This window comes from Atta cephalotes, assembly GCF_000143395.1.
Source record: "Atta cephalotes unplaced genomic scaffold scaffold00004, whole genome shotgun sequence".
Taxonomy (NCBI): Eukaryota; Metazoa; Arthropoda; class Insecta; order Hymenoptera; family Formicidae; genus Atta; species Atta cephalotes.
In genome coordinates this window covers 6,244,855-6,271,041 of record NW_012130068.1, presented here as the reverse complement: position 1 = coordinate 6,271,041, position 26,187 = coordinate 6,244,855, and the positions used below count along the sequence as shown (strand labels likewise).

Sequence of the window (26,187 nt, the reverse complement as noted above, 5' to 3'; positions counted from 1 at the left end):
AGAGAGAGAGAGAGAGCTATTATCTATATTACTATGCAATTATTATGAAATTGATTTTAGAAACGAATATCAAATACACATTTGCAATTCACTATCATTGCGGAATAAATTCAGGACAGATAAAAGGATTGAATCTTGTATTTATAAATGATGTCTGTAAGATATGATTAGAGTCAATGAAATGGGTGTGCGTTATTTGAGAGTATTCATATTAACATTGCTTTTTTATGACTCGTGTGATACTGTTCGTACAGACAAGTAGCCGTGTCGTGCCGTTCTTCTTAACATTTCTTTTTGAAACATATAATAATCGCAAAAAGTGCTAAATATAATATGAATATGTTGTATTTTATGAATATTTACATAATACGATTACTAATATGATTAATTATTTATTAAGTTTTGTATTATATATGGCATTCTTTGCGATAAGATTTCAAAATGAGAAAAAGAGCCGCATGCGACATGACTACCTGTTTGTACGAATCTCAGTAAGGGAATGACGTAGCAACTACGTAGCAACGTACGCAACGCGTAAACATAAACATGACGCGCCGCTCCGTGCCACCCTGTGCTATCGCCACCTCAAGGCCGCGCGCCAACCGTCGAAATATTAACGCATATTACGAAGTAAAATAATATATTTTTTACATTTTTAATATTCTCCGATTAATGAAACAAATTTTTATATGTATCTAGTTTTAGCGGCGCGAGTCGTTTAATGTGGTATCATAAATGCTCACGTGAAGTACTTTTAACATCCCAATATTATAGTTTAATTTTTATTGCTCTTTTTTTGTGATTTACAATTAAATAAAGATAAATGCAAAAATTTATTTTAAATTATGAATAAATTTCGACTCAATAGAATAATACGTGTACATATATATATATATATATATATATATATATATATATATATATATTCTTATGATATATATATATAAATAGCATATACATTTAGAGATAATTTAAATATAATTTATCTGTTTCTGCTTTCTCCGTATCATAAGAACGCGGAATAACACGAAAATGACAGAATTATACGATTTAAAGTGATAAAAAGCCATAATTTAAAATATCTAACAATAAGAATCTCACTTTTATACCGTACATGTGAGAACATATGAAATGTGCGTAATGAATCTAATAAAAGAAATAAAACAAAAACCGCAATAAAACCTTTAATTCCTAGTATCCTCCTTAGTTTTGGGCAACCTTACGTAATTCGCGTTCGTAGATATCTAATTTTTATTAATTAATGCGACACCCGGAGCGACTCGCAAAACACATCCGTCTACTTCCGAGGTCACCGAGCGAATACCGAAGTGATGACGTAGTCACACACTACGCCGCGCGGCACGCTCCCACACCCTGTTTGCCACGTGACACGCTCCTTACTTCGCTGTTCGCCGTTTAGATACCCAACTGTCGCGTTTGAAAAATATTCACGATTTATTCATTTTATTTATACATTCGCGTTTTGCTTTGGCATCTTTGGCACAATCTTATATTTGCATGGTTCTTTTAAATGTAATTAGTAATTATTTGCGTGGAGTATTTTTGATATTCATTATGTTTTAATTTTCATTGTTCCTTTTAATAATTCATATTTAAATAAAGGTTAATAAAATATTCTATATACATATGTTCTTTATATAAAGATACATGCAAATTTTTTTTAATATCGTGAAACAATTTGTGCTATAGCTTTGGCTAAAAGTACTAAATATCTTGTTAATCATTATTTAATTTTTCAGTTAATAAATTAATTTAAGACATTATTATTTCTGCAAATTATTGTGCGTTACAGAAATTCTTTAAATTTACATATATAATGCTCATCATGACTCGGTAAAATAACTATTATAAATTAATTAAAAATATATATATAAAATATATATATAAAATATATATAAAATATATATAAAATAAGTTTCCAGAACTTATTTAAAATCATAGGAATCGATAAAAAAACTGATACGACTTTTTAAAATAAAAAAATATAAAATAGTTTCCGGAAAACTTATTAAAATATTAAAGAAATAAGTCAGAAGTATAGTTATTTAAAATATATAATGAATACTAAATAACTTTTTTATTTTTAGAATAAATGACAGAATTTAGTAATTAAAAAATTACAAAAAGATAGCAAGGTGTCAATCTTTTATTAAAAATATTGTATACACTATGCGAATTTTGTATAATATAAAGTTCCTGGGAAAAATGTTTCATATATAATTATATTATAATTATATATACAAAATATATCCATATATATATATATATAATATTTTTTCCCGGATTTTATTACAAACTATAATAATCACTTATTATAATACAATTAAACTGAGATATTCATGAGCTGCGTATGTGCGTATGAATTTAAGAAATAAAGAAAAAACCGTGCAATAAAGCTGAGAATATTAATAATGTAAAGAATTTAAAAATATATTATTTTACTTACTTCGTAATATACAACAAAGCTGAGAACATTAATAATGTAAAGAATTTAAGAATATTATTTTACTTACTTCGTATTTTGCGTTAATATTTCGATAGAAAATTGGCACGTGACCTTGGTGTTGAGGAGAAAGATGGCACGGATGACGGGATGGCGCGTCATTTTTACGACGCATAGACTGTAGTTACCGCGCAGTTATTCCTTTTCCAAGGTTTGTACAGGGAAGGTAATCTGTGTTGCGTACCGCTCTTCTATACATTATTTTTTGAAATTTTACGCGAAGAATAAATATAATGAACGAAACATTGTATTTTAAGAATAAAATACAACTGAAAATTTGCATAAAGAAACATAACTTCGTAATTTTATAAATATTATATAAGACAAAATTCACTAAATTAACTTATTTGAATTTTCAATTTCGTTTTATTATAATTCAACAACTTTTATTTATATGTAGGAGATGTGAAATTAAAATTATTTCATTCAAGGGTTCATTAAACTATCCCTCCTATTGATGATCGGCACGCTTCTATCCTGAGGATTTAGTACAGAGACAAACCATATTTATTTTCGATGATGCGATTTGATCGATAGTGTCAGAAAATATATGTAGTCACGCAGTTCCTAAACTGAAAATGGATGTACTGGCGGTAGTGTACATATGCGAGTGCCATATTAAAGTGCAGTAACAAAAAACAGACCGTAAATTAGAATAAGTGTGTTAACCATATATAGGCTTGTTCTTTTTGGCTGAACTACTTTTGCACTTTAGTTACATTTTATCTTCTTTTTCTCTCCAACAGGAAAGAAGAGAAAGAAAGATGAACTGATGCAAAAGTTCAGTCAAAAAAGAACTGGCTCATGATTATTATCAGTTCAGTGAAGTGAATTGTCAATTGCCGTCTATAGCGTCGCACATCTGTCGTGATGAGCAAGTTTTTTAATTCATCGATTGATCAATCGCATTATACGCAAATGCAAATACGGGCTTCGCACAATAAAAGGAACAGAGAGCAGAGAACAGAGAATAAGAATTTCAACCTATCAGAAACTGTATTCTACAATACATGATTCATGATAGGTTGAAATTCTTATTCTCTGTTCTCTGTTCTTTTTATTGTGCAGAGCCCTTTATGGAACAAAATTACATTTGCGCATAGCGTGTGCACACTTGTTCAATTGATGAATTAAAAAACTCATCCGATTTAGGTAGAACTAAATGAACATGTTGTCGGACGAGGAGAATGACGAACTGCAAGACTTGGAAGCGATACGCGATAAGGTTCTTAGCAACCCACATAGCAAGCGTATGCAAGTCAGCGCTTGGGAAGATGATGATGATGGTGTAGAAGCAGAACGTAATGCAAGAGGTTAGGATTCTGACCGGCTTCTCCACTTGAAATTCTCTTCAAGAATTAATTGCATTTGCGATAATCAAAGGAAACTGTTTGTCTATAACTTCAAAACATTTTCTATTAAAGAACTTTCTGTCAAATTAATGTCGTGTTTTTATATTTTTATTACGTTTCCTTTTCTCTCTAGAACCTGATGCAAAAGCCATGTTGAACGCTGCCGAAGAGGGAAACCTGGAAAACATTAAGAATTTGTTGAATAAAAACCGCCACTTACTCAATTGTACCGATAAGGACGGCTATACTCCACTTCATAGGGCATGTTATGGCAACAATGTGGAAGTGGTGGAGGTAAGTTTAAGACAATTATTTTCTTCCCTTAGTATTTATAAAATTATTTATTAAGTGATTCTGGCTCTGTTCCAACAGCATCTACTTGAAGCAGGGGCTAGAACAGACGCTAAAACTCAAGATGAATGGCAACCTCTACATTCTGCATGCTGTTGGAACAACACAGAATGCGCTGAAGCCTTAATCGCAAATGGAGCAGATGTTAATGCAACAAGCAAAGGAGATCAAACACCTTTACATTTGATTTCCGCTAGTTCATACAACTCTCCTGCTCTCCAGCTTCTTCTCTTGCATCCTGACACAAATCCCTATCTGGTTAACTCAAGTGGAGACACGGCAGATCAGATCGCGAGAAGGACAACCAAAAATTATCCCATGTTCGAAATAATTGAACCCTGCCTAAATGAGATTTAAGGTAAGCAGTTAAGTATTTGTGTTGGATAAACGAGATATCAATATATTTTATTGCAGTAAAGATTTATTTGATATACATATATACATATATTTGCATAGAAATATCAGCAGGAGAAATGCAAACATTGGAAAAATGAGTCGTTTGTGTAAATGCGTCTTTGTTGTTATGTTTTATGCTATTCTATAAAAATTTATGTATATAAATTACATTCTTGAACAAGATATACAATCTATATGAATACATATGATCCAATATAAAAGTTTATATAAAAATATAATGGGGGATATATAATTACGAGTGTAATCGTTATATCGGAAGAGTCTATCAGAATAATACTTCATCGCATTGTTCATTTTTTCTTCAGTATATGTCATAATGATCATGACTATGGATAAAAAAAGATGAGCGCGATTAACCGAAATGAATATATTAATTTTTAAGTAATGACAGAATGACAAAACTGAAAGAACTAAATTATATTAAGAAAGGACATGAAAAAGCTACACGTTAGGATAAACATTGCGAGTGTAATATAAAACATAAAGTCATGTTTATACTTCCAATCAAAATCTCTTTCTCGATATATAAGTTGTCTTCTCAGTTCATCCATTTGTTTTTGTATCGTTTTTAAATTGTTTGAATAATGAGTTTACAGATCAGTATGATGTTAAATTGACAAATTTCGGAGTGCCGTTGCTGAGACGCTTAGATCCTTCCCAAATGAGAACGGTAAAGTCTTCCGTGATTGCGTATAAATGATGCTGATCCAGAGACCACGATACAGCGATTATTGCACCACAACCTCTTATATTATTCGAAATTTCTCTGACTAACTGCAGGTCCCAACTGCTCCATAATCTATATCATCAAAATACTTCCAATAATTGTTTGTAGATTTAAAATAATTAAATAATATTTTCATCGTACCTTATTATTCCGTTGTCTAAACCAGTTGCGATAACATTGACAGAAATACCCTCCGGTGCGTTACTGTAACAAAGTGCTGTTACACATCGTCTGGATAAAATAGACCCTACAGCCCTCGCATTTATAGTGTGCACTGTCAATTCGGACTGATTGTTGGTCACGTTGTCCTCTGATCTAGGAATGTCATAAGTAGCAGCTACATCCCCAAGTGTTTCACTAATACACAGGAGATGTATAGCGTAACCTTGGTCACGAACTATTGATTTCACGTACGTTAAGCTGTTCCAAAATAAAAATACAGAGAACTCATATAAACATATAACTTCTTTCTATATTTAAATATATAGAATTTATTTTTCTACCACATATACCTATTCAAATCCCAAATAATAATGACACTACTGCCATCGCCGGAACAAGCAATGCTAAATGTACGTGATAGAGATATCACTGTCACTCGATTGTTATGAGCTAGAAGTACTGTCGCAGGTGTTGAACTGAATTCGATTTTACCCGCAGTCCCTATAGTATATGCATGCACTGTGATTCTGCCTGATAAATGTCCAATCCAAAGTTGTCCGCAATCAGGAGTAGATGCTAATGTCGTAATCTAAAAAAAAAAAACAATTTGGGATTGTATATTAAATGTTTTATTTTAAAGAAAAAATAATATTCTAATCTTGCTGTATTAAGAAGTTGTTTTCTTTTATTAGTATTTAATTTTGTCTTATTAATTATAAAATGTGTATAAAATTAAGACACTTACGGGATCAAGACCTGAAGATTTAATTAGAGGCCTTGGCGGTTGTTCTTTCTTACATTTTAATCTAGCGATTCCATCTGTGCTGCTCCATGATGCTAATGCAACACCCAATACAGACATACCGCTTAACATACTGCTGCCTAATAACACAAAAGAAATTTTCATTCTACTAGATTTAAAGCTTTAAGTTTTATAAGAAAACACAATATGCAATAATCGCGATATAAATCAATAACCTTTTTCTTTGGTGTAACCGAGGAGAAGCGTGGTATAATTAGGCAAACCAAAAACATCACCAGTTGCCAAAGGAACTAGAGAAGCTAATGGAGTTTTGTGCTTAAGTTTCCAACACAATATAGGCTCATTACCGGGCGCGCCTACATAATTTCCCCATTTTATACCTACGATTACATCAGACAGTTGTAACATTTAATGGATTTATGTAATATATTTGAATTATCGTTAATATAGATTGACAGTTTAAACCATAGAAAGCTACAGGGAAGATAATTACCACTGATCCCTTCAATAACCTGCGGTATTTGATTAGATAACGTTATATTGCCAAGATTTTGAATCATTGGATGAGAAGCTCTGAATAGTTGCGCGGGTGTTTGACCATATGTTCGTACCATGGTTTCCCAGGCCTGACGTTCTAAAGGATCGGTTATCTGTTCTACGTCGAATCCGTAATAAGTCTAAATATAAAAAATGAATTATTCATATTTAATTGTTCAAAGCTATGCTATGATAATGTAAGAATACGTACTGCGGGATGAAAAACATTTATGGCTTCTATCGCCGGTCTTCCTGTCTGTCTGAATCCAAAGACGAGATCGATCCAATATGGCAGTACTTCTCTCACGATGTCGGATTCTAACGCGGCTCTATGTGCCAATATAAATAGTCGCGCGTCGCCGCCACACCATTTCGGTAATTCAACATCTCCAACTTTATTACCATTTTGTCGAACACCGAAATTGAATCCTGCAACATATACGAATTCGCATTAACTTATGCAGATGTTATTTTTTTCAATATTAATTGCAATATACTCGGATTTACCTTCGAAGTTTAATAAAAATTCAGGTAAATAGAAAAATTCTGGTATTAGTTCCTTCACATCTGTTGTTGAATCACAACTAGTTAATCTCCATGTGGTAGCTAATGCATGGAATGTTCGGTCAGGAATATCAAAATTATTATCTAAAAATAAAAACAAGTTTATGAAAATAATTAATTTTTCAATGAATGTCATTATAAAAGAATAATTTTTGTAACTACCTTGATAACAAAGAAACATGCTAGTAAACGGTGGAAGCCGTACCAAAAAGTGTAATACAGTTCCAGAATTACTATAATGAGAGCCATAATGGAATGGTCCTTGATTCAAAGCAATTAAATTTAATCCTTCTGTTAAAGTTTGTTTCAAGTACTATATAAAAGAAATTTATTAGTGATGCTAAAAACACAATAATAATAATTACTTTTAATGGCTTACATTATAATTATTTATGTAATGTTGTTCGTTCTTTTTATCTTGCACAGCCATCGGTCGTTTGAAATTCCTGTAAAATATACAAGTGTATTCGCATATATATTTGAGAATGTACATGCTGCTGATTTTCCATCATTTACCGATAAATTTTCGGATTGTTCAAATCAATCTTTTCGCTGACATAGTCTGCCAAAACAAACGGGAATACGGGATATTGCATTAAGTCATTATATGAACGACCTGCCAATTTATTCAAGCAAGTTATGTATTCCCAATTGGTGAGCGCGCCACTTCTCCATAAAGCTAGAGCTTCTCCTAAATCATCGCCAGGGATTCGCCTGGGTAAATTGCAAGCGGACAATTCCGTCGCAAACTCGTCTCTTTCCTTGGATGAATTGAACGCTAACAGATATGTTCTGCCAGTAATGAGAAAGATTTCGATGGCCCTCTCTTGCAATTGATATCTTCTTCTGTGCAATTCTCTAATATCCTCGAGACGCCAAACAGTACCACCAGCCACAGCCAAATCGAAACCACCCAATGCTATCTATAATTAACAATGATTAAAATGAGAAGAAGTTTTATTAATTAATTATATTTATTAATTAATTAATTGTGAAATTGTATTTTTAAAAATTAAAGGAATGACTCACGTCCGTATGCAGTGGCGTATCAGGATTATCCGGAACGAAATACACGCACGTCTCGCTTATGAGGACTTCTCCAGCTAATTCAGCCCTTGGTGTAACAACTTTTGCCTGAGACATCTTACGTATTTTCTCACTTGTATGTAAACGTTCGATCAGAGTCGCGGTATTAGAGTCTTCACGAACACTCGTAAATAAGTACGATAATGGCACCTCGATATTAGAAGACGCTATAAAATATAAAATTTAAGATTAAAATGTGAGTTTCTCTATATTCTCTAAATTTCTTTGCATGTGTTAAATGTTAATTAGGAGATTGCATTCACTTAAAAGATCACAATCTTTGAATGCTTTCTGTAATATTTTATAATATTTATTTTGATCTATAAATATACCTAATTTATCTTGATATTCAGGCAAAAGAAATCTCTTGTCAATATTTAAGTGACACCTCTGAAGTCTTATTCTGACTCTTGCAGGACCTTCAGTTGGATCTAATTCCCAATTTTTGGGGTAGCTTTCAGAAAAATGCCATGGCGCCCGTTCGTGAGTTATTCGTTTGGCTATGTCTCTCCATCTAGCAACTGCCTGAGCTTCTAATGCTCGCGAGTGTTTCAATTGCTCCATCAATACCTTACGCTCACGATTTTGTTCCTCTACAACCGAACGGGTTATAGTCATAGCGCTTTCGGTTAGTTGCTTCGCTAGCGCATCGAATCTCTTGCCAATTCTAGCATAAAATTATATCGTTTTATTAATTTTTTAACAAAACGTACGCTAACTTTCGAAATAAATATCCATTTACCTTAAAATAGCAGGATAATTGTCGATACAAATGTCCTGATCCGGATGTACATCTCGACGTAACACAGCTAATTCGTCATTCCATACTTCAGGATTAGCTTGTTCAATCCCTTGGGCAAGATTCCATACATGCAGAGCTTCTCTCAACTCTGCACATACTCTAGCATCGGCACTCGGCATTTCATTCCGTTTTTGTAATAAGTCCCAGAAGAACACAGTAAACTTTTGCTCCAGCTAAACATAAATTTCGATTTTATCGAGTTGAAACAAAAGTTCGTAGCGTTATGAACTTTTGTTTCAATATATAAGCAGTTAATTGGAAAATTAAAAGTTATATGTGTGAAAGGATATGGTGAGACAATAATAAGTTATTTAAAAAAAAACTCATATTTCAATATAGATAGATAATTTTACATTTTACTGTAAAATAATAAATGAAGAGACATATTACACAAATTAATGTAAATACCTGTGGATGAACTTCCAGAATACACGACAAGATTTCACGAGCTCTCGGTTCTTCCATTAGAGATCTGATGGCATAAATTCTTGTATTGATATTCTGATGTGGCTCTAGCAGCCATACCATAATTCTAGCCGTATACTTTCTCAAAGCTGATTTGACGGACCATGTATTGCTCCAATGATTTTTTTTCTCCAGCGGATTGCATAGTCCATGCAGAAGAATCGAAAACAGTCTTCTCGTTAGTTGCAATTCACTAATAGATGGTGATGCGTCAGCGGCCATTATAAATTCAACAGCACGTGTCACAATAATACGAAAACGATCATTCAGTTCTCCTTTGCTAGGTTCGCGCAGTACAGGAGACGAATTTGTGTGAAGGTTCGCATAACTAGACGAACGGGATCCATGATCGCTCTGCTCACTGGATGTTGTGAGAACTGGAAGAAATTTTTTATGTGTAAATACACAAGCGCCGCAAACTTTCGCGCGTTGTAATTACCTGAGGTAAAATAAGATGCTGAAGCCAAGTAGGAAGCCGTGCTACGTAGACGGAATCCCGAAGGATTCGACATTTTAGTAGTGAGTACATCCAATTCTCCGTCGAATAATGCTACTTGAGCGTCTCTTACGATCGTGCAAATCAAACTTGTGCGGTATCGTAACTTTTCCGATAATTCCATGTAATCGAGTATCAAGTGTAGATCTAGTACCGCTTGCATTTGATGAATTCCCGGTAATTCTAAAAGTTTAGTCGCGATTGCCACGAACAGTACGTGGATGTCTCGATGAAGGGATGTCGAGGTACCTTTATGCACAGCTGCAACCAAAGCTTGTGCCAATGACTCAATCAAACCTTGCTCCAAAAGTACCCTCAATGCATTTGTATTCTGAAATAATGACAAGTAATTTGTATAGTCATATGTCAGATGTTCGTTATCGTTTCCATTTTCAATACCTTTGCTATTATGTCAGTGATAAATGATATTATTGGTCTGGCTACATTCGAATCAGAACCTGTGGCCTTTGCAATCATTGCCATTATCGGTGGCATTGCCGCCAATGTTGGACCTCGTAGAGCTAAATTTTCTAAAGCGACAATCAATGATTCGCTTCCGGGATATAAAGCTATCTGATTTCCTAAATGCATGAAATACTTGTGTTTTATAAATTTATTAACTTCCTCATCGCTAGCGCGTTGTAGGTAGGTTTGTACCACCTGTAAAATACCATGAGATACTGATGAAACATTTCATTCGCTCCGCGTCTTGGTAAAAATGTTATGCGGTATATATTGCATTAAGAAATTATTTACCTTGATCAACGCTGTGCGTACACGAGGATCGGGATCATTAGCTAAAACTAATAGCAATTCAGCTCTTAAAACATGCTTCAACACTAATCCAACTTGACAGTCTGGTAACACTCTTACAGCATCTCTTAATAGTAACAACAGTCCCTCGCAAACTAAGCCCTGACACGCTCTTCTTTCATCTACATATGTTGATTGTTTGTCCTAAATACATAATAATGCAAGAATATTCGAATAAATAATTAAAATTATATTATATAAAGATTTTACATTTTTCATTATACATACGTTGCTTAGAGGATTGGATCCATCACTACCTGCAATTCCGGAATCTTCTCCGGCACTAATATTATCTGATGACAGCACTTTTTTACGATCTTTCTTTTTAGGACTTCGTGATTTTTGAATCTAGAAAAGCGAATAATTGATAATATATTGTAATATTCATGTAATGTTTGCAATCAAAGAAATTTTATATTGCAAAGTACCTGTTGCAGTCATACCTGTTCATTTGTCAATGCCTTATTTAATTTGCTATTCTCCACTACGCCTATCAAATCATCAGAAATGACTTTATCATTCTTTTTCCTTGAATTCGTATCCTTCTCCTTGAGTTGCGGCAACATAAAATAAATATTATGTCGCGAATGAGTAACGTAAGTCTCCGAGGCTTGATGAATGAGAACCAGATAATCGGTGATTGCGACTAAGTGAGCAAATTCCGGCGGTGCACCCATTAAGGCGCGCATCAGTTCCACAATAGCGATTCCGGTATTCGAGCTCAGTATGATACTTCCTTCGTCATGCATTTCGTACATGAAATGTTCCTACAAAAGATAAAAGATGTTACTAAAAAATATATAAATTGATATATATTTTATTGTATGTAGACATTTTAATGTACAGATTGTTCTATTTACCTTACACAAGGTAAGAATCGTATCCACAATACCGACCCTGTTTAACTGTGATGCATTGAATTCACGATGGGAGTGTTGATCTCGCAATAAAAGTAATAACGCTTGTAATAGTAAATTTAATGTATCATATTTCATCCACGCTCTCCATGCGGTAAGTGCGCCTTTAATCAATCCCGGATCTGTAATAACAGCTTCGCAGTTTTGTGAAATTGAGTGGTTACCGCTGCCGATATCTTTGATGATGATCGAACTATCGCATGCCGCATCCAGCATCGCCTTCAGAATGTGTCTACCTGTGTGACACCTAGACGATTCCAGAACACGCAGAATAAGTGACGTCCCGCCATCCGATCGATATTGATTCAAGAGTTCTGAATCACTACGAACAAGATGCAGGATTATGGACAGAGCCAAAGCTTGTTCTTCCTCAGTGGAGTTTAATTCGACCACCTACAAGGATTCATAAATGTTTAGAAGAGACATATGCAGATTGCTTTGATTATTTCTTTTTTAATTAATTTAAAAAGATATTTACTCTTGCAAAAAGATATAAAAATACTGGTACACCACCCACTAAGATCGTCGCAGGCACAAGACCTCGATATTGCTGACTTTCTAAACGAGTAGATGTAATTGGAGATATCGATAGAGGTGGTTGTTGCGATACTCTGTGCTCCGGGACCGAAACGACTTTAAAACCTGGTTGGCCCAGGAAAATACTTCTTACAACAACTATAAAAATTATGGCAACAATAATAATATACAATAAAAAAATAAAGTACATAATTTATGATACAATAAAATGTTAATAGCATATCATAAATAACTTACCAGCAGGATTAGCGACAGCTTGGGGATATAAATGTACGATACTGGGGTTTTGAGCCTCGTAACTGAGAAGTAAATTATCTTGCAGCTCGCTAAGATGCGAGTTTGTCGCATCCATAACGGCATCCCAATCGATTTTCGATTCTGATACTACTGTTTCGACAGCGCGCCTCAAATAAGTACCGCCATAAGATTTTCGTCGGCTTAAATCAAATTTACCACCTTCTACAATGTATAAAAGTAGGTATTAAAAATTCATGTAACTACAATGTTAAACTTTTTAGTGTACAATTACACATTTATGATTACTATATTAAAAATAATATATTGCTAACCATATTTTACTTCGCGAATACCATTCAATGCGCCAGATGCAATAAGAGGTGCAAAATCAGGTTTTGTCGTGTTTAGAATACAATCTGCCAAGTTGGTGTAATTTGGTCCGAGACCTGCCAAATGCAATGCACGCTCTTTCGTAAATACTGGACATCTACGAACAATAATCATTGGAGATGTACAGGTCTACTGTATATGAATTACTTAGATACTGAATGACAAAATAATGTACCTAAAAATCATTAAATTTCCGAGATACCACGCGCCAATACTGCTCGATCCGACTTGACCTAACAAAATACACGTAGTACCAGGTTTTCTTACTAGTAAACCGTCAAACGGTAATTGAGCATTAATTTCTTTCCAACCGTTTACCCACAGCGTAACTTCAACCACCGCACTACGCTTATTCAAGACAGTATCTTTAATGTTTAAGGTCAAGTGATGCCAGCATCCCGAAGGAAGCATACCATTTATCGAAGTTTCAGAGATCGTTCGATTTATCTTATCATCCGGTCGAGTAAGTCGTAAGATTAATTTATCTAAATGATAAAATCAATATCAGCATAAGTTTTTACTTCTAATTAGCAAATTTTAAGAGTGAATCACCTGATCTGAGATCGAGCCAAGTTTCCAAAACCAGTGATTCGAATCCAATGGATATCAAATGTACTACTGATGTTGGCGTGGGTGTTGATACAGAACCTGCTATGACTAGAAGAAAAATCAGACATCGATATTTTTTTTACAATTTTATAAATGCATTTTATAAATTAGAATAAGAAATGAAACTTAATGTTATAAGTAAATAAAACTCCCATGTCTTGATGAATGTCTTAATGATGTCTTAATGACAAATATGCAAAAAATTAGAAATAATAAATATAATCGTTTTACATAATTAATGACTGTTTCTTTTCTATACTAACTATCACGACTCCAGTCGTCAGAAAGGATACCCCAGTCTGACAGACTCTCACTATCCGAATCGAGTAATGGGAAAGTGTTGTGGATAGTCGTACGTCCGCCAACTAGTAACCCTCTTTCTATCCTTAACCACATGGAAGCGGAACAACCGTGTAACCACACTGACCAAGCAAGTTCCGGTCCGATAGGCAGACACGTTGCATGTATGGACCATGGACTGCAAATTCCCGCAGCAAGATGCTTCTTTTTGAAATTATTCACGAGATTCTCGGCCTTCTCCAGATTCTTATGTTCCTCGGTCTGGATTTTCAGCGATGTTTTTGTGTTATATGGTACAGGGAATGACAGGATAAAATTCGGCTGAGGTTGTGCGGCCAATACCAAATGATATAATGGTTCCAGCAACGGTAACAAAGGTGGTTTCTTCACTTTGAAAAACGATAGATATGCGACTAGTTCCGTCGGCGAAATTGATTGTGTTGCTAATAATGTAAAAACTTCCAGTGCCGCGTGCTGCAAGTCTGTAAAAATTCTCTATATAGTGTGCTAATATTTTATGAATATGTTAATATATTTCTTATGTTAAACTACCTCGATATCGCGGATCGTTATTTGTAAATACATTCTTAAAACCATTCAATATCTTCATAATAGTTCCTGATGCCGCGAGGGCAGCACAACTTGAGGCACTTTCTCGACAAGTAATAGTAATTCTTCGTAATCCACTAGTTATTATCGATCCTCTCTCTAAATCTAAATCTCTATAAAAAAGGATTTTATAAAGGTATAAAGTAAAATATTATAATGCGCATTAATATTTATATATTCATAAAAGTATTCAGGACTTACTGTTCGCTGAAATGAATTAAAAGGTCTATTGCCAAGGAACATAAAGCAGGATGAGCATTGGCATGACCTCTCGGCTCTATTACAGGTCCAAGGAGATTGCTGCTTTTTTTTGGCATGCTATTGTTAGTATTTTTTCCAGGCACTTCAATATCCGCTTCGTATCCGTCATCAGCAGTTACGTATTCGCCAGTACTACTGTCTTCCGCGCCGTAATCCGGTAGAGTCTCCAACGACATGGTTGGAAGCTGTAATAAAATAGTTGCACTAATAAATTAATAAATATTTAGAATTCTTAATTTTTAACAATTAATATAAAGTTTTATATTTACTAATTTATTTATTAATTATTAATTTAATTATGACGTACTCTAGGACGCGGTTGCTGCTGTATACTGTTTTCCTGTGCTGGCTTCAACATAGAGATCTTTAACACCGCGTCCACTATCACAGCTATTCCACGGCCAAGCGTTATTCCGGTATTCATTAGTGTTTTTCTTAATTCCATGACTATGTCACAATCATCTATATCGTACAACATTCATTACACAAAATTGGCAATGAATAAATTTCAATAAAGCGAATGACTAATATAATTCCACGCATAATTAGATAACGTCACGATCAACCGAGATTTTAAGAATGACGTTTATCATCTGCCTACAATCCTTAAACTGTTTTTCTGACGAGTAAACACGCGAAACATCTTCGGATTATAACGCCACAGCTGCATGAGCGACTATATAGGGTGAACAATTTCAAACTTCTAAAATGATCTAAATATCTCGAAAAAAGAAAATATGAAAAATCGTTTTAGACAAAATATTTATATGACCTGACGAGATACAAATAAAATTAATTTTTTAAAAATCAATTTTTCACGGTCATATGAAAATTATTTTCATTTTTTAATGGAATTATATCATTTTTTACATTATATATATATATATGATTTTCTCTAATTATTCTATATATAAAAGGATTAAGGTAAATATCGAAAAATTATTAGTTTCGAATTATTTTAATCTGGCACGTATTAATATAAAATATAAAATATCTTGTAAATTATAAATCGTATTTTAATACTTTTACGCACAGAATGAGGAAATGGATCAATTAGTATAAAAAAAAATACACAGTTGTTAATTAAAAAAATTATGCATTTGCAATATACAACTACGTAACAATGTAGTTTTGTTTACACTAATTGAATCATTTCATCATTCTGTGCATTAAAGTATTAAAATACGATTTATAGTTTACAAGATATTTTATATTTTATATACCAATATATGCCAGAATAAAGCATAAAATAATTCAAAAACTATTAATTTTCCGAAATTTTTATCATAAAGACACGATTGTCAAAAAATTAATGATTTACCAGATATTTTATTATATATTTTATGTCAAAATGTGCAGATATAAAGTATAAAATATCTCATGAATTATTGATATTTCAATATTTCTCTTAGTACTTTTACATGCAAAATAAATAGAATCGTATTATATAAAAAATCATGTAATTTCATCTTTAAAAAATGGCGATAACTTTCATGACCTCAAAAAATTAATTTTTTTCGAAAATTATTTTATCAATATTTGCCCCCTTTCAAGCCATATTTTTATCTACAACATTTTTTCTCGCATCTTCTAAATTTTTCAAATTATTTATATTATATATTGAACATTTGTCACCCTGTATACGTATATACATACATAATCGAGGTGTGTTTGATATGCTTTTTATTAATCGCATTTGTAACATAACATATATACTTACACAACGGAGATATTAGACAGCACGTAATCAAGGCTTCGAAAAGCTTGTGCGCCGATTTATCTAAAAAAATAAATAAATACGATACGATTCATTAATGATTTTTAATAATTTATATAAAAATTTGTATTAATAAAAATTTTTCAGGTATTATTATTCCACCTACCTTCAATACTGTCCGTAGCGATGCCCACAGTTAATAATTTGAACAAATGCAACGATTTTCTAGATACTGGATGTATTGACAGTTCAGTTCGGAATTTCGGGCTGCACAATGCTACTCCTGCAGCAGCCCTCCATGCTGCGCTAGCCTGATGCAGGTTAAATTTGTTGTCAGATGTGTCTTCATCGGTGAGCAGTTCGATAGTTTCCTCTATAGGAAAGTGATACCTCTCAAGTGAATTCGAAATTGCTATGACATCTATCGTATCAGTCTTGTTTTCTAACTGTTCACAGTGAATATCACTTTCAAGCAGTTGCGATAAAAATGTATCATTGAGATCTTCAACCGCCGCTTCAACAATCTCTGTTCTCAAATCTTTGGGAGTAGATAACTCAACTTCTTGATTGTTAGAATGCATATTAGGTACATCCTTCTCGCCTTGCTGGTCTGTTTTTTCTCCCACTCTCAGTTCCTTAAGACACTGTAAGCTGACGAACAATCCGTTCGTCTCTCTATCAAGAGTTTCAAAGAGGAACTTCGTCGCCGATATTTCGGTGCTTTCTGTATTGTCCTTGCAAATCTTCCAGATCTCTACAGTAACAGTGACTTCCAGAAGAGCATAGACGCTCCTAGTGAACGATACGTCCGTTATTAGAGACAGTATCTCATGCAGTCCGTTTATCTCCATGAATTTCTCGCACATCTTCAAGTTCACGATTAAACACGATATAACGGACATACAGGATTGCAAAAGAAATCTCGCAGTTGCATTGTTTTTGTCGGTCATGTAATGCGCCTTGGCGCGCAGGAAAGTCGGATAGAAAACGCTAAAAAGAAGTTGCTCCCTGACATGAAACCGGGAACAGGGTGTGATTTTTAGCAGATGCGCCATGACGACGTAACATAGTTTCGGATCGTCAGGACACAGCAAATCGACATATAATTCCAGAAAATCCCACGAGTAATTAGCTGGTTTATCACAAGTGTCGCATGCATCTGTCAACGAATATGCGCCCAGTTCTCTAAACAGAGTACGCTCCAAGAACGCCATGGCCGGAGCGTATATCGAGGAATCGCGTTTTCTAAGACAGGCGATGACACTCGAAACGAGTATCTTCGGCGGGAAGCAACAGCATGTACCCGCGGCGGTGATTATCCCAATCAGTCTCACCTGCAATTCGCTCGCGAATAAATGAGATTCCTTCAGCAAACTCGTGAGCGTTATGAATAACGAGGAAATACAACAAACTTGTTTATCAACTATGCCAACGATTGGTTGGGAATAAGGTGCTCCGAGCACATCCGAATGATGATGACTCTGAATGTGATTGATGCAAGATTTGTGCTTGGTTCTGTGACACTGCGTGGCGTGCGAGAGATCACGACGAACGCTCTTCAATCCGCTGGTCAATGCGCCTATTATGTCGATTATCTTTTTGGCCCGTACTATTGACTTCACCGGATCAATACTTGGTAGATCGACGATCGCGAATACCGTTCTTTCGACGAGCCTACCATCCTGACTCTCGACGAAGAGTCGGAACAATTCGAGGAAGTCCGACAGTTTATCAACATTACCGCTACGCTGGTGCAACAGACAATAGAGGAACGTGACGATCCCGTAGATAGTGGCGAAAATAAATTCCTGCAGCAGCGAACCTTCTTCTGGTTCCAACACATTCACTGGCTTGCTGCAGGCATTCTCTAGCAATCTCAGAGTCATTGGTAGCAAACCATTGTGAATCACCGCTGTGGTAGGTTCGTCGGCCCGCAAAACACGTTCCAGAGCCGTCAACATCAGCCTGGCAGCCGCAGCTTTCAGGGTCGCACATTCTGTACCATTCAAACGGTTACCGTCTATACCGAATTGTAGCGACCATAGCGTATCCAGAGCGAATTTTAGAACCTGCACGGCTGGCGTTTGCTCAGCAGGTGTATCATAGTCACGCAAGCCTTGTAGCAGTTGTATGATCAGCAAACTAATCTCGAAATTACTGATTTTTGCGTCCAATACATCGCGGATCCTTTCGTCAATATAATCACGGGGTGTTTTCCTTATAGGACGAGGTGGCAACTCGTATAATTTAGCCTGCCACTTCTGTTCTTCGTCACTCCTAACGATCGATGTGAAATATTCAAAGTCCATCGGATTCAGACGAATCTTGAGCGTGAGAGAACGTGATGGATCGATGCCGTCCGTCGATGGTTCGAACTCGCTACTCGTTTCATCCTCCGGTGTATTACGTCGTGCTTCCAAAATCGATGACGATTTCTTCTGTTTATGACTGATGGATTGGTGGATCTTCGCAGTACCGACGACGTGTCGGCGAGCAAATTTCCTGCGCGAAGATGTATCGCCCTCATTAGAAAACCGCCTGCGATTAGAATTTTTAGTACTCTTGCGTTTTGCATGCAGCACGATATTCACTGTATCGACGGTATCATCGTTACAGTGAAATCTCATATACTGGTTACGTATCGATGATTCGACGACAGCGGATTCGCTGTCAGATTTTTGTAATGCGGTCAAGTTGGATCCCGAGTCGGGTTCTTCTTGGAATGCAACTTGATAGAGAGCGACCAACAACGCAACCAGTTCGCGACCACAGGACAGACCACGTACACCTAACAGATGCAATACTGCCAGATAACGCCATCCACGATCCTGGACCAAGTATTTTCGTAGACCGATCAGCTCGCTGCCATTTCTGTTTCCGCACAGTTCGTGCACATCCGAAAGTAATTCGCAGGCCACGAGAGTCGACACGCCGCCAACGCCAACCGAACTAAAATAGAAGAATATGCTTGATGTATACATACATATTTTTATTGTCTCATTCAATTCAATGGTTGAGTTATCAGATGTAAGTTATCTGTGAGATACGATTCAAATGTATTTATTATTTTTAGTAGTTCATGTGATATCACTTTTCAAAATAAACAAAGAAAAGAATATTTGTCTTCTGTCCGTTTTTAACAATGTAGTTTAACTTTAATCTCGTTTCAATTAATTCATCTTTTTCTAATTCTAAAAATTAGAAAAAATTAAGAGTAAATTGAACTGAGATTAAAGTTAATCTATATTGATAGAAACGGGTATTAGGCCTATTTCTATCAATGTATTATAAATTAACTTTAATTTCGATTCAATTTATTCTATATTTTTTTTAATTCTTAGATTTAAAAGAAGATAAAAAAATAAAAATAAATTAAATCGAGATTAAAGTTAATCTATGTTGGTAAAAATAGAATTAGCTCTTATCAAAAAGTGATTCACAATAGAATGCGACAATACACAATAAATGTCAATAGCTTTTTGTATTATACATAATCTGACAATAAAGAGTTCCCGAAAAGCAATAAAAAAAATAGACATCTCATATAACAAATTCTCTTTCAAAGTAATATACAGTCAAAGTAGTATATAGTCTTTATACACTTTACACTTTATCTTATTTGAATTTTATAAATTCAAAGCTTTTTTAAATTTGTGAAATTAAATTTTTTATCAAAAAAGGAATTGTGAGAAAATCGTCTATTTACCTGATTTCTTCGATTTTCATGCTGTTCCTAAAGATCAAAAATCATGAAATAAATAAGACAATTTTCAAGAGAGAACATTCAAAGAAACGTGACGAATGCTCTAAACAGTATTCAACAACGGACTTAAAAAAAATGTTTTAAAGTTTTGTAATAAAAGAGATATTAATGCATGTTATGGAGGATTACTTTGAAAGATAAAATATATTTTGTTATCTGAGATGCGATTGAGATGACTGAGATTTTTTTATTGTTGCAATTCGAAGAAATTTTATTGTCAGATCATGTATGTGTGAATATTGTAATCAACACGCTCTTAAGTTTAATCAGATATTTAAAACATTTAAAAATTAAATAAAAACAATTAACAAATATGATTGGCAGAAAAGGAATAAAATGAACTAGATCAGATCGAAAGTCAATTGAAGCTAGCTGCCATAAAAGTTCTCCATCGCAACCGCAGAGGTGCGATCAAATTCTCTACTGTGGTTGTGACGAAGACGTAAAAATAAATATGTAATCGAATATGCTTCTCGGAAAATATCGCGTAAACTTTAGAACAAATGTTGCGCAGAAAATAATGAATCAAAGTAATAATGTAAGGGCCTCACCAACAAGACAGAACATCTTTTACATCTTTGCCTTCCTTAATTTGCGCAAGCAATTCCGCCAGAAATATATCAAGCCAGGACGATTTCTGAAACAATCATTGTGTGTGTATGTGATATCAATACTTGTTAGAGATTTATCAACAGAATTTATATGGAACAAGCAAATATCTTTCGTAAAAAAAATATGTATATATATATATATATATATATATATATATATATATATATATGTATACAATTATATTTCATAGAACGCAATTAATACCTCGATAATAATTCTTAATTCGTAAACGCGAGTTTGGTAATTTGAAAGATATGGTTGATAAGAAAAAACAAAAGTTACATTAAAATATTGCTTCAAAGGGGAAATTAATAGATAGGCAACTAAGCTCAGAGATAAGAAGAATCAGCGGGACCAAAGAGATTTTGTTTATTGTTTGCTTAAGTTAACAACGATAATAATTTGCTCATATATCTGTGCGATACAGTAATCAATATTTTAGCGGACATAAAATGAAAAACATAAAGATTAAGCATTAAAGTGACATACTTGCGGCACGCTATACTTGTGTTCTCAATTTAATCAAAAATTTTAGATATGAAACTGGAGCATTCCGAATTTTCGTTACTCTTCGTCAACAGAAATAGGAATTATAGTTTAGCGATATTTTAATGTATGTGCATGACGAATAATCTGTTTATGTAGACGTGCAATCGGACATATAGTGATTCATGATGGAAATAACCATTTTCCAATGATAAATAATCTAAATTAATTTCAACCTAGAGGAAATTAGATTATAAAAATAGATATGTGTCATATTTTATTAACACATTTAAGAATCTATTACACGTACTTTTTAAATATAAAAATCAAATATAATGAAAAAATTTTTTCACAGATTTTTTTAAATTATACTTGAAAACAATACAAGAAATTTGACGGCGAATTAGAATGAATCAAAAATTATTTCAGTAAGTAGACATTTGTAAAAAAATAATTACGATAAAATGATAAAAATTTCATTCAAATTATAAAAATTATATTATTAAATATAAATTGACTTTATTGAACTGTTTTGTATGTACATATAGCATTTTCATTTTTATATGGAAAGTATAAATTTCCAATCACCTTTTGCGTAGATTATACACCTAACGTATCTTTAACATATGTGTGTCTATATATAGTTTTTCTTTATTCTATTATTATATGAAAGAGATATTAAATAACGCACTTATAAGATAAGTGTTTCAGATATTTATAAGATAAGTGTTTAATCAGTATTATTATAGGTAATGAATTGTGTGTGTTGTGTGTATGTGTAGCTAAAAGATGTGTTATATTCACGTCCTCCACAAAATATTGACAAGCAGGGCGCACATGACTTGTAAGGCATCTATTTCTTTCGTAAGCTACCATAATGCGGCATCTTCGATCGCGAAAACAATCCAATTATAAATGTAATAAGTTTTAAGATATAATCAGCGTTGAACTTGACAGAATATAAATTATTTCCGCGCTTCGTGTTTTGTCAACATATAATGCATGAACAGAAGATTCTTTATCATAACAGACTTATTATAAGGAAATAGTAATTTTGTTAAAACGAAAGCTGACAGAATTTATAAAAAAGGAAAAATCAAGAAAGTAGAAGAATCAAGAATCAAGAAAAAATATTAATTCTATGAAATCATGTTAATACCTCATAACTCTGGGGTTCGGCATGGATGAAGTAATCCCATAGAACTTGCAGTTTATTAATTGACACCGTAGACATCCCTGAACTCCGTTCCTCGCGTTCCTTCTCGTCCTCCTCTTCGGGCTCCTCGGTCTTCAACCGTGCATCTTCCTCGTAACTCGCCACTTCGTCCAAACTCAACCACGCGCATAGATGATCCTCATGCTGCTTTTGACGTGCATCCTTCGACCAAGTAACTTGATCACCTGAAAGACCGGGATTCCTCACGTCGCGCTGAGTAAACCAACATGTGTTGAGATGCATAATCGATATGTCCCGTCTCGTACATCTCTTGAAAATCAGAAACTTTAATTCTAGTACATTCCTTACGCTGGCAATTAGAATTTGCTTCACATTTTCAGTAATGATCAAAGAATACATTACATGTATATAAAAACAAACAATGCTTCTTAACAACACTTTAATTCAAACGGTTTGACGACGAAAGACGAATCAAAGGACCATAACTTGCTTTAAAAAAATAAGTAATATTTTACTCGACTTTATTTAATCGTATTCTGTAATCAGAGTATCGCAACTGCAATATTACAGCGCATTGTAAATCTGATCCCGACGCGGGAGTGTCGAATATGTTTATTTAACGCGAATATAAGCTTACATAACATCCCCACGCGATTGATCATCAGTTTGCAGCCTTCCACGAGGAAGCTCGAAAGCTTCACGAAACTTTCACGAAGTACGAAACGATGGAGAGCGGTAACCCCCAGATTTATAAACTCTTCAATAACAATTACTGCCGTCGCTACTGCCGCTGTCGCCTCTGCCAGTACTATCGATAAATCACTACCGCTAATTTCATTACAAGCATAAGCCACGCGAGGATTAAGGAATTGTTGCGATGCAGGATTTAATCTACCGCCACTAACAATTCTTATCTGCCGACTTGCTCTCGTGCCGCTTACGACAATGTCTCGTTATCACTTCTCGAAGCATGTAACAATCAGCGTAAATCTAGCGACGAGCCCAAAGTCGCTCCTCTCTGGTAAATTTTTCTCCTCGATTCTTACAAATCCTCGTTGAAAAATACGACACGACGACCAGATAGTTGCCGTTTCAGGATTCGACTTGTCAAAAGTTAGAAAATTAAAATCCGAGCGCCTCTACACGACTTTAAGGCGATAACAAGCTTCCCTCTGATTATTGTTCGTTTGTTCTTCATTCAAGTCTAAGAATTGAGAAACAAATACCTTAAATACTTTGTGTAAAAAGATATGATTGTTGTGTGATGTTTAAAAATTATGACATTGAAGAATATTAGTTATGATTCTTGGTAATCTTGGTATGTTCTTGACATACTATAAAACGTGTGATAAAAGTTCACGGCCTTTTTCAGCGAATTATAATTCGGAGAACGACATTAATCGATAACGACATCTAATTTACATTTAAGTTCAATAACACAAACCATTATATCAAATAATTTAAAACAGAAATATATTATATGACATATGTGTATCTTATTGTTAGATAAATATTATCTTTTTGGTAGATATCATAGTGGCAAATAAATGCATTAAAAAGAATAAGTCTTCTCTCAAATAAAAGAATTTTAATTTACTTGCTTCTTTATCTAAATAAAATTTTACATTATAAAATTAATTAATAAGAAAAATTAATAAGAAATAAAAAAAATTCATAAAAATTAATAAAAAATAAAAAAAATTCATAAAAATTAATAAGAATTATTAGTAAAATAAACCAGAATAAAATTTGAAGCCTCATTTAATTTATAGTTTTATATTATATATGCAAAATGTCTCAAAATAAACGAATTAAAAGAGATTTAATTCATGATTTTATTATTTATTAACTTAAAAATTTAATTTCCAAAGATCTTTCAACTACTATACGGAAAGAACAGTTACTACGAAGTACCTAAAAATTTAATTATATATAAATACACATTTGAGAAAATAATTTTGAGCTATCGAAATAAATAATTATGTACAAGCTATAAGTTATTAAAATATCAAAATTTTTTGTAGCATTGCTTATGTCTGGGCGACATACGTAATTATTTTGATAATCCAACAAAATTATTTTCAGATCTAACTTTTTAGATACTTCAGCAAAATCATTCTTTCAGTGAACTGTTTGTTAAAAAGAAAATTCTATTTGAAGTTTATTTCCGCTAAATTTGAACTCCGCTTGTTCGAGGACACTTTGCAAAATTTTATTGCTGCATTAGAGATGCGAAAATCAGGCTTACTTAATCAAAATTAGCGTTAAAATACGCCGATGCAAGTAAGAAGTTGAACACTGTGTCTATCCGCGCACATCGACGAACGAGAACACTCCTCTTGCTCGTCAGTTCGTGTTTCCAGCTCGAGTCTTCAGCTCGGGGTGAACGTAGAGTATTAACTGTCAACAACGAGAAGGGGAAATCCACGGTCGAGCCTCCGACTCCTCCAATCGGTTTCCTTCTACGACGAAAAATCGTGATTCACGCAGCGTTGGCCCCTCGCCAGCCTATTGAGAAAAGAATCAATGAATTATATAAACGTGTAATGCAAATGCGACACATGTGATGTACACGATAACATGCAACTGATCTTGGAAAGACATAGAAGCGACAGATGCCCGTTTCTATCAATGTATTTCTATATATATGTATTTTAACTTGAATCTCCATTTAATTTACTTCTTCTTTTCTAATTCTAAAGATAAAAAAAAATAAAGAGTAAATTAAATCAAGATTAAAATTAAATTATATTGAAGTATAATGCGTGTCCTTGGCGAAAATAAAAATTGGATTATAAGTTGAATGTAAAAGGAAAATGATAGAAGAAACAGAGCTTCTAGAAGACAAAAAAAATGAGACAACGAAACATAAAAGATATTTAGATATCTAGAAACTTCGTTTACGCTTCTGTCATTCTCTTGTCATTCGACTTATGCAATTTTTATTTTCGCTAAAGATTGTGTCTCGATAATCACTGAAGGAATTGTTAAACGGAAAAATCAAGGAAAGTAATTATTATTTGCCACGAATCCATTCATTATAAATATCGGAGACAATTAATTCTTAATCTCCATTATCTAGATTTAATTTCATTAATGGTGCGATCAGCACGTTAATATCTTGTTGAGTTGAGTCTCTTTTTCAACTTCAGGACACCATTGAAAAAGGGACAAATTTGTTAATCCATGATTAATTATGTAATATATAACATTTTTCAGTTATATCTGGAAAGTATTAAGTTTATGGATACGCTCCTGATATTATTGACGACGTTTTTCCAGTAGATAACGTTATCATAGATAACGTTAGACACAACGTCAAATAACACAATTGGATGCGTTCTCCAACCCATAATGTTAAACAATCTCTAACAATTTAATCAGTAAACACGGCAAGCAGTACGATAACCGTGAACATGTATAAACAATTGAGAATAATTTAGTGCACAACAGTCGTATGGCACGATTGTCAATCAATCTTTAATTCGCACACTCGGCTGGTTGTATTATGAT

General features: G+C 33.9%; 2 protein-coding genes across 2 annotated transcripts; one reads left to right on the top strand and one right to left on the bottom strand.

Moving 5' to 3' along the window:
• The first annotated feature begins 3,686 nt into the window (after positions 1-3,686).
• LOC105626014 (ankyrin repeat domain-containing protein 49-like) lies at positions 3,687-4,658 on the top strand. The gene is made up of 3 exons (XM_012207323.1): positions 3,687-3,837; positions 4,010-4,170; positions 4,249-4,658. Exons 1-3 carry the CDS (start codon positions 3,687-3,689, stop codon positions 4,582-4,584), a joined length of 648 nt encoding a protein of 215 aa, XP_012062713.1. The 3' UTR covers positions 4,585-4,658.
• Positions 4,627-22,956, bottom strand: LOC105626015 (lysosomal-trafficking regulator). Its single transcript, XM_012207324.1, has 34 exons — positions 22,657-22,956; positions 20,951-21,036; positions 16,803-19,585; positions 16,640-16,699; positions 15,227-15,381; positions 14,860-15,104; positions 14,602-14,771; positions 14,013-14,531; positions 13,693-13,797; positions 13,316-13,625; positions 13,083-13,237; positions 12,751-12,972; positions 12,455-12,651; positions 11,920-12,369; positions 11,503-11,826; positions 11,288-11,407; positions 11,003-11,203; positions 10,646-10,906; positions 10,190-10,577; positions 9,694-10,127; positions 9,226-9,458; positions 8,816-9,150; positions 8,427-8,650; positions 7,914-8,320; positions 7,777-7,843; positions 7,560-7,710; positions 7,341-7,481; positions 7,045-7,262; positions 6,790-6,973; positions 6,512-6,676; positions 6,279-6,415; positions 5,884-6,122; positions 5,513-5,791; positions 4,627-5,443 (listed from the first exon to the last, which is right to left on the bottom strand). Exons 1-34 carry the CDS (start codon positions 22,954-22,956, stop codon positions 5,242-5,244), a joined length of 10,467 nt encoding a protein of 3,488 aa, XP_012062714.1. The 3' UTR covers positions 4,627-5,241.
• Between the last annotated feature and the right edge of the window lie 3,231 nt (positions 22,957-26,187).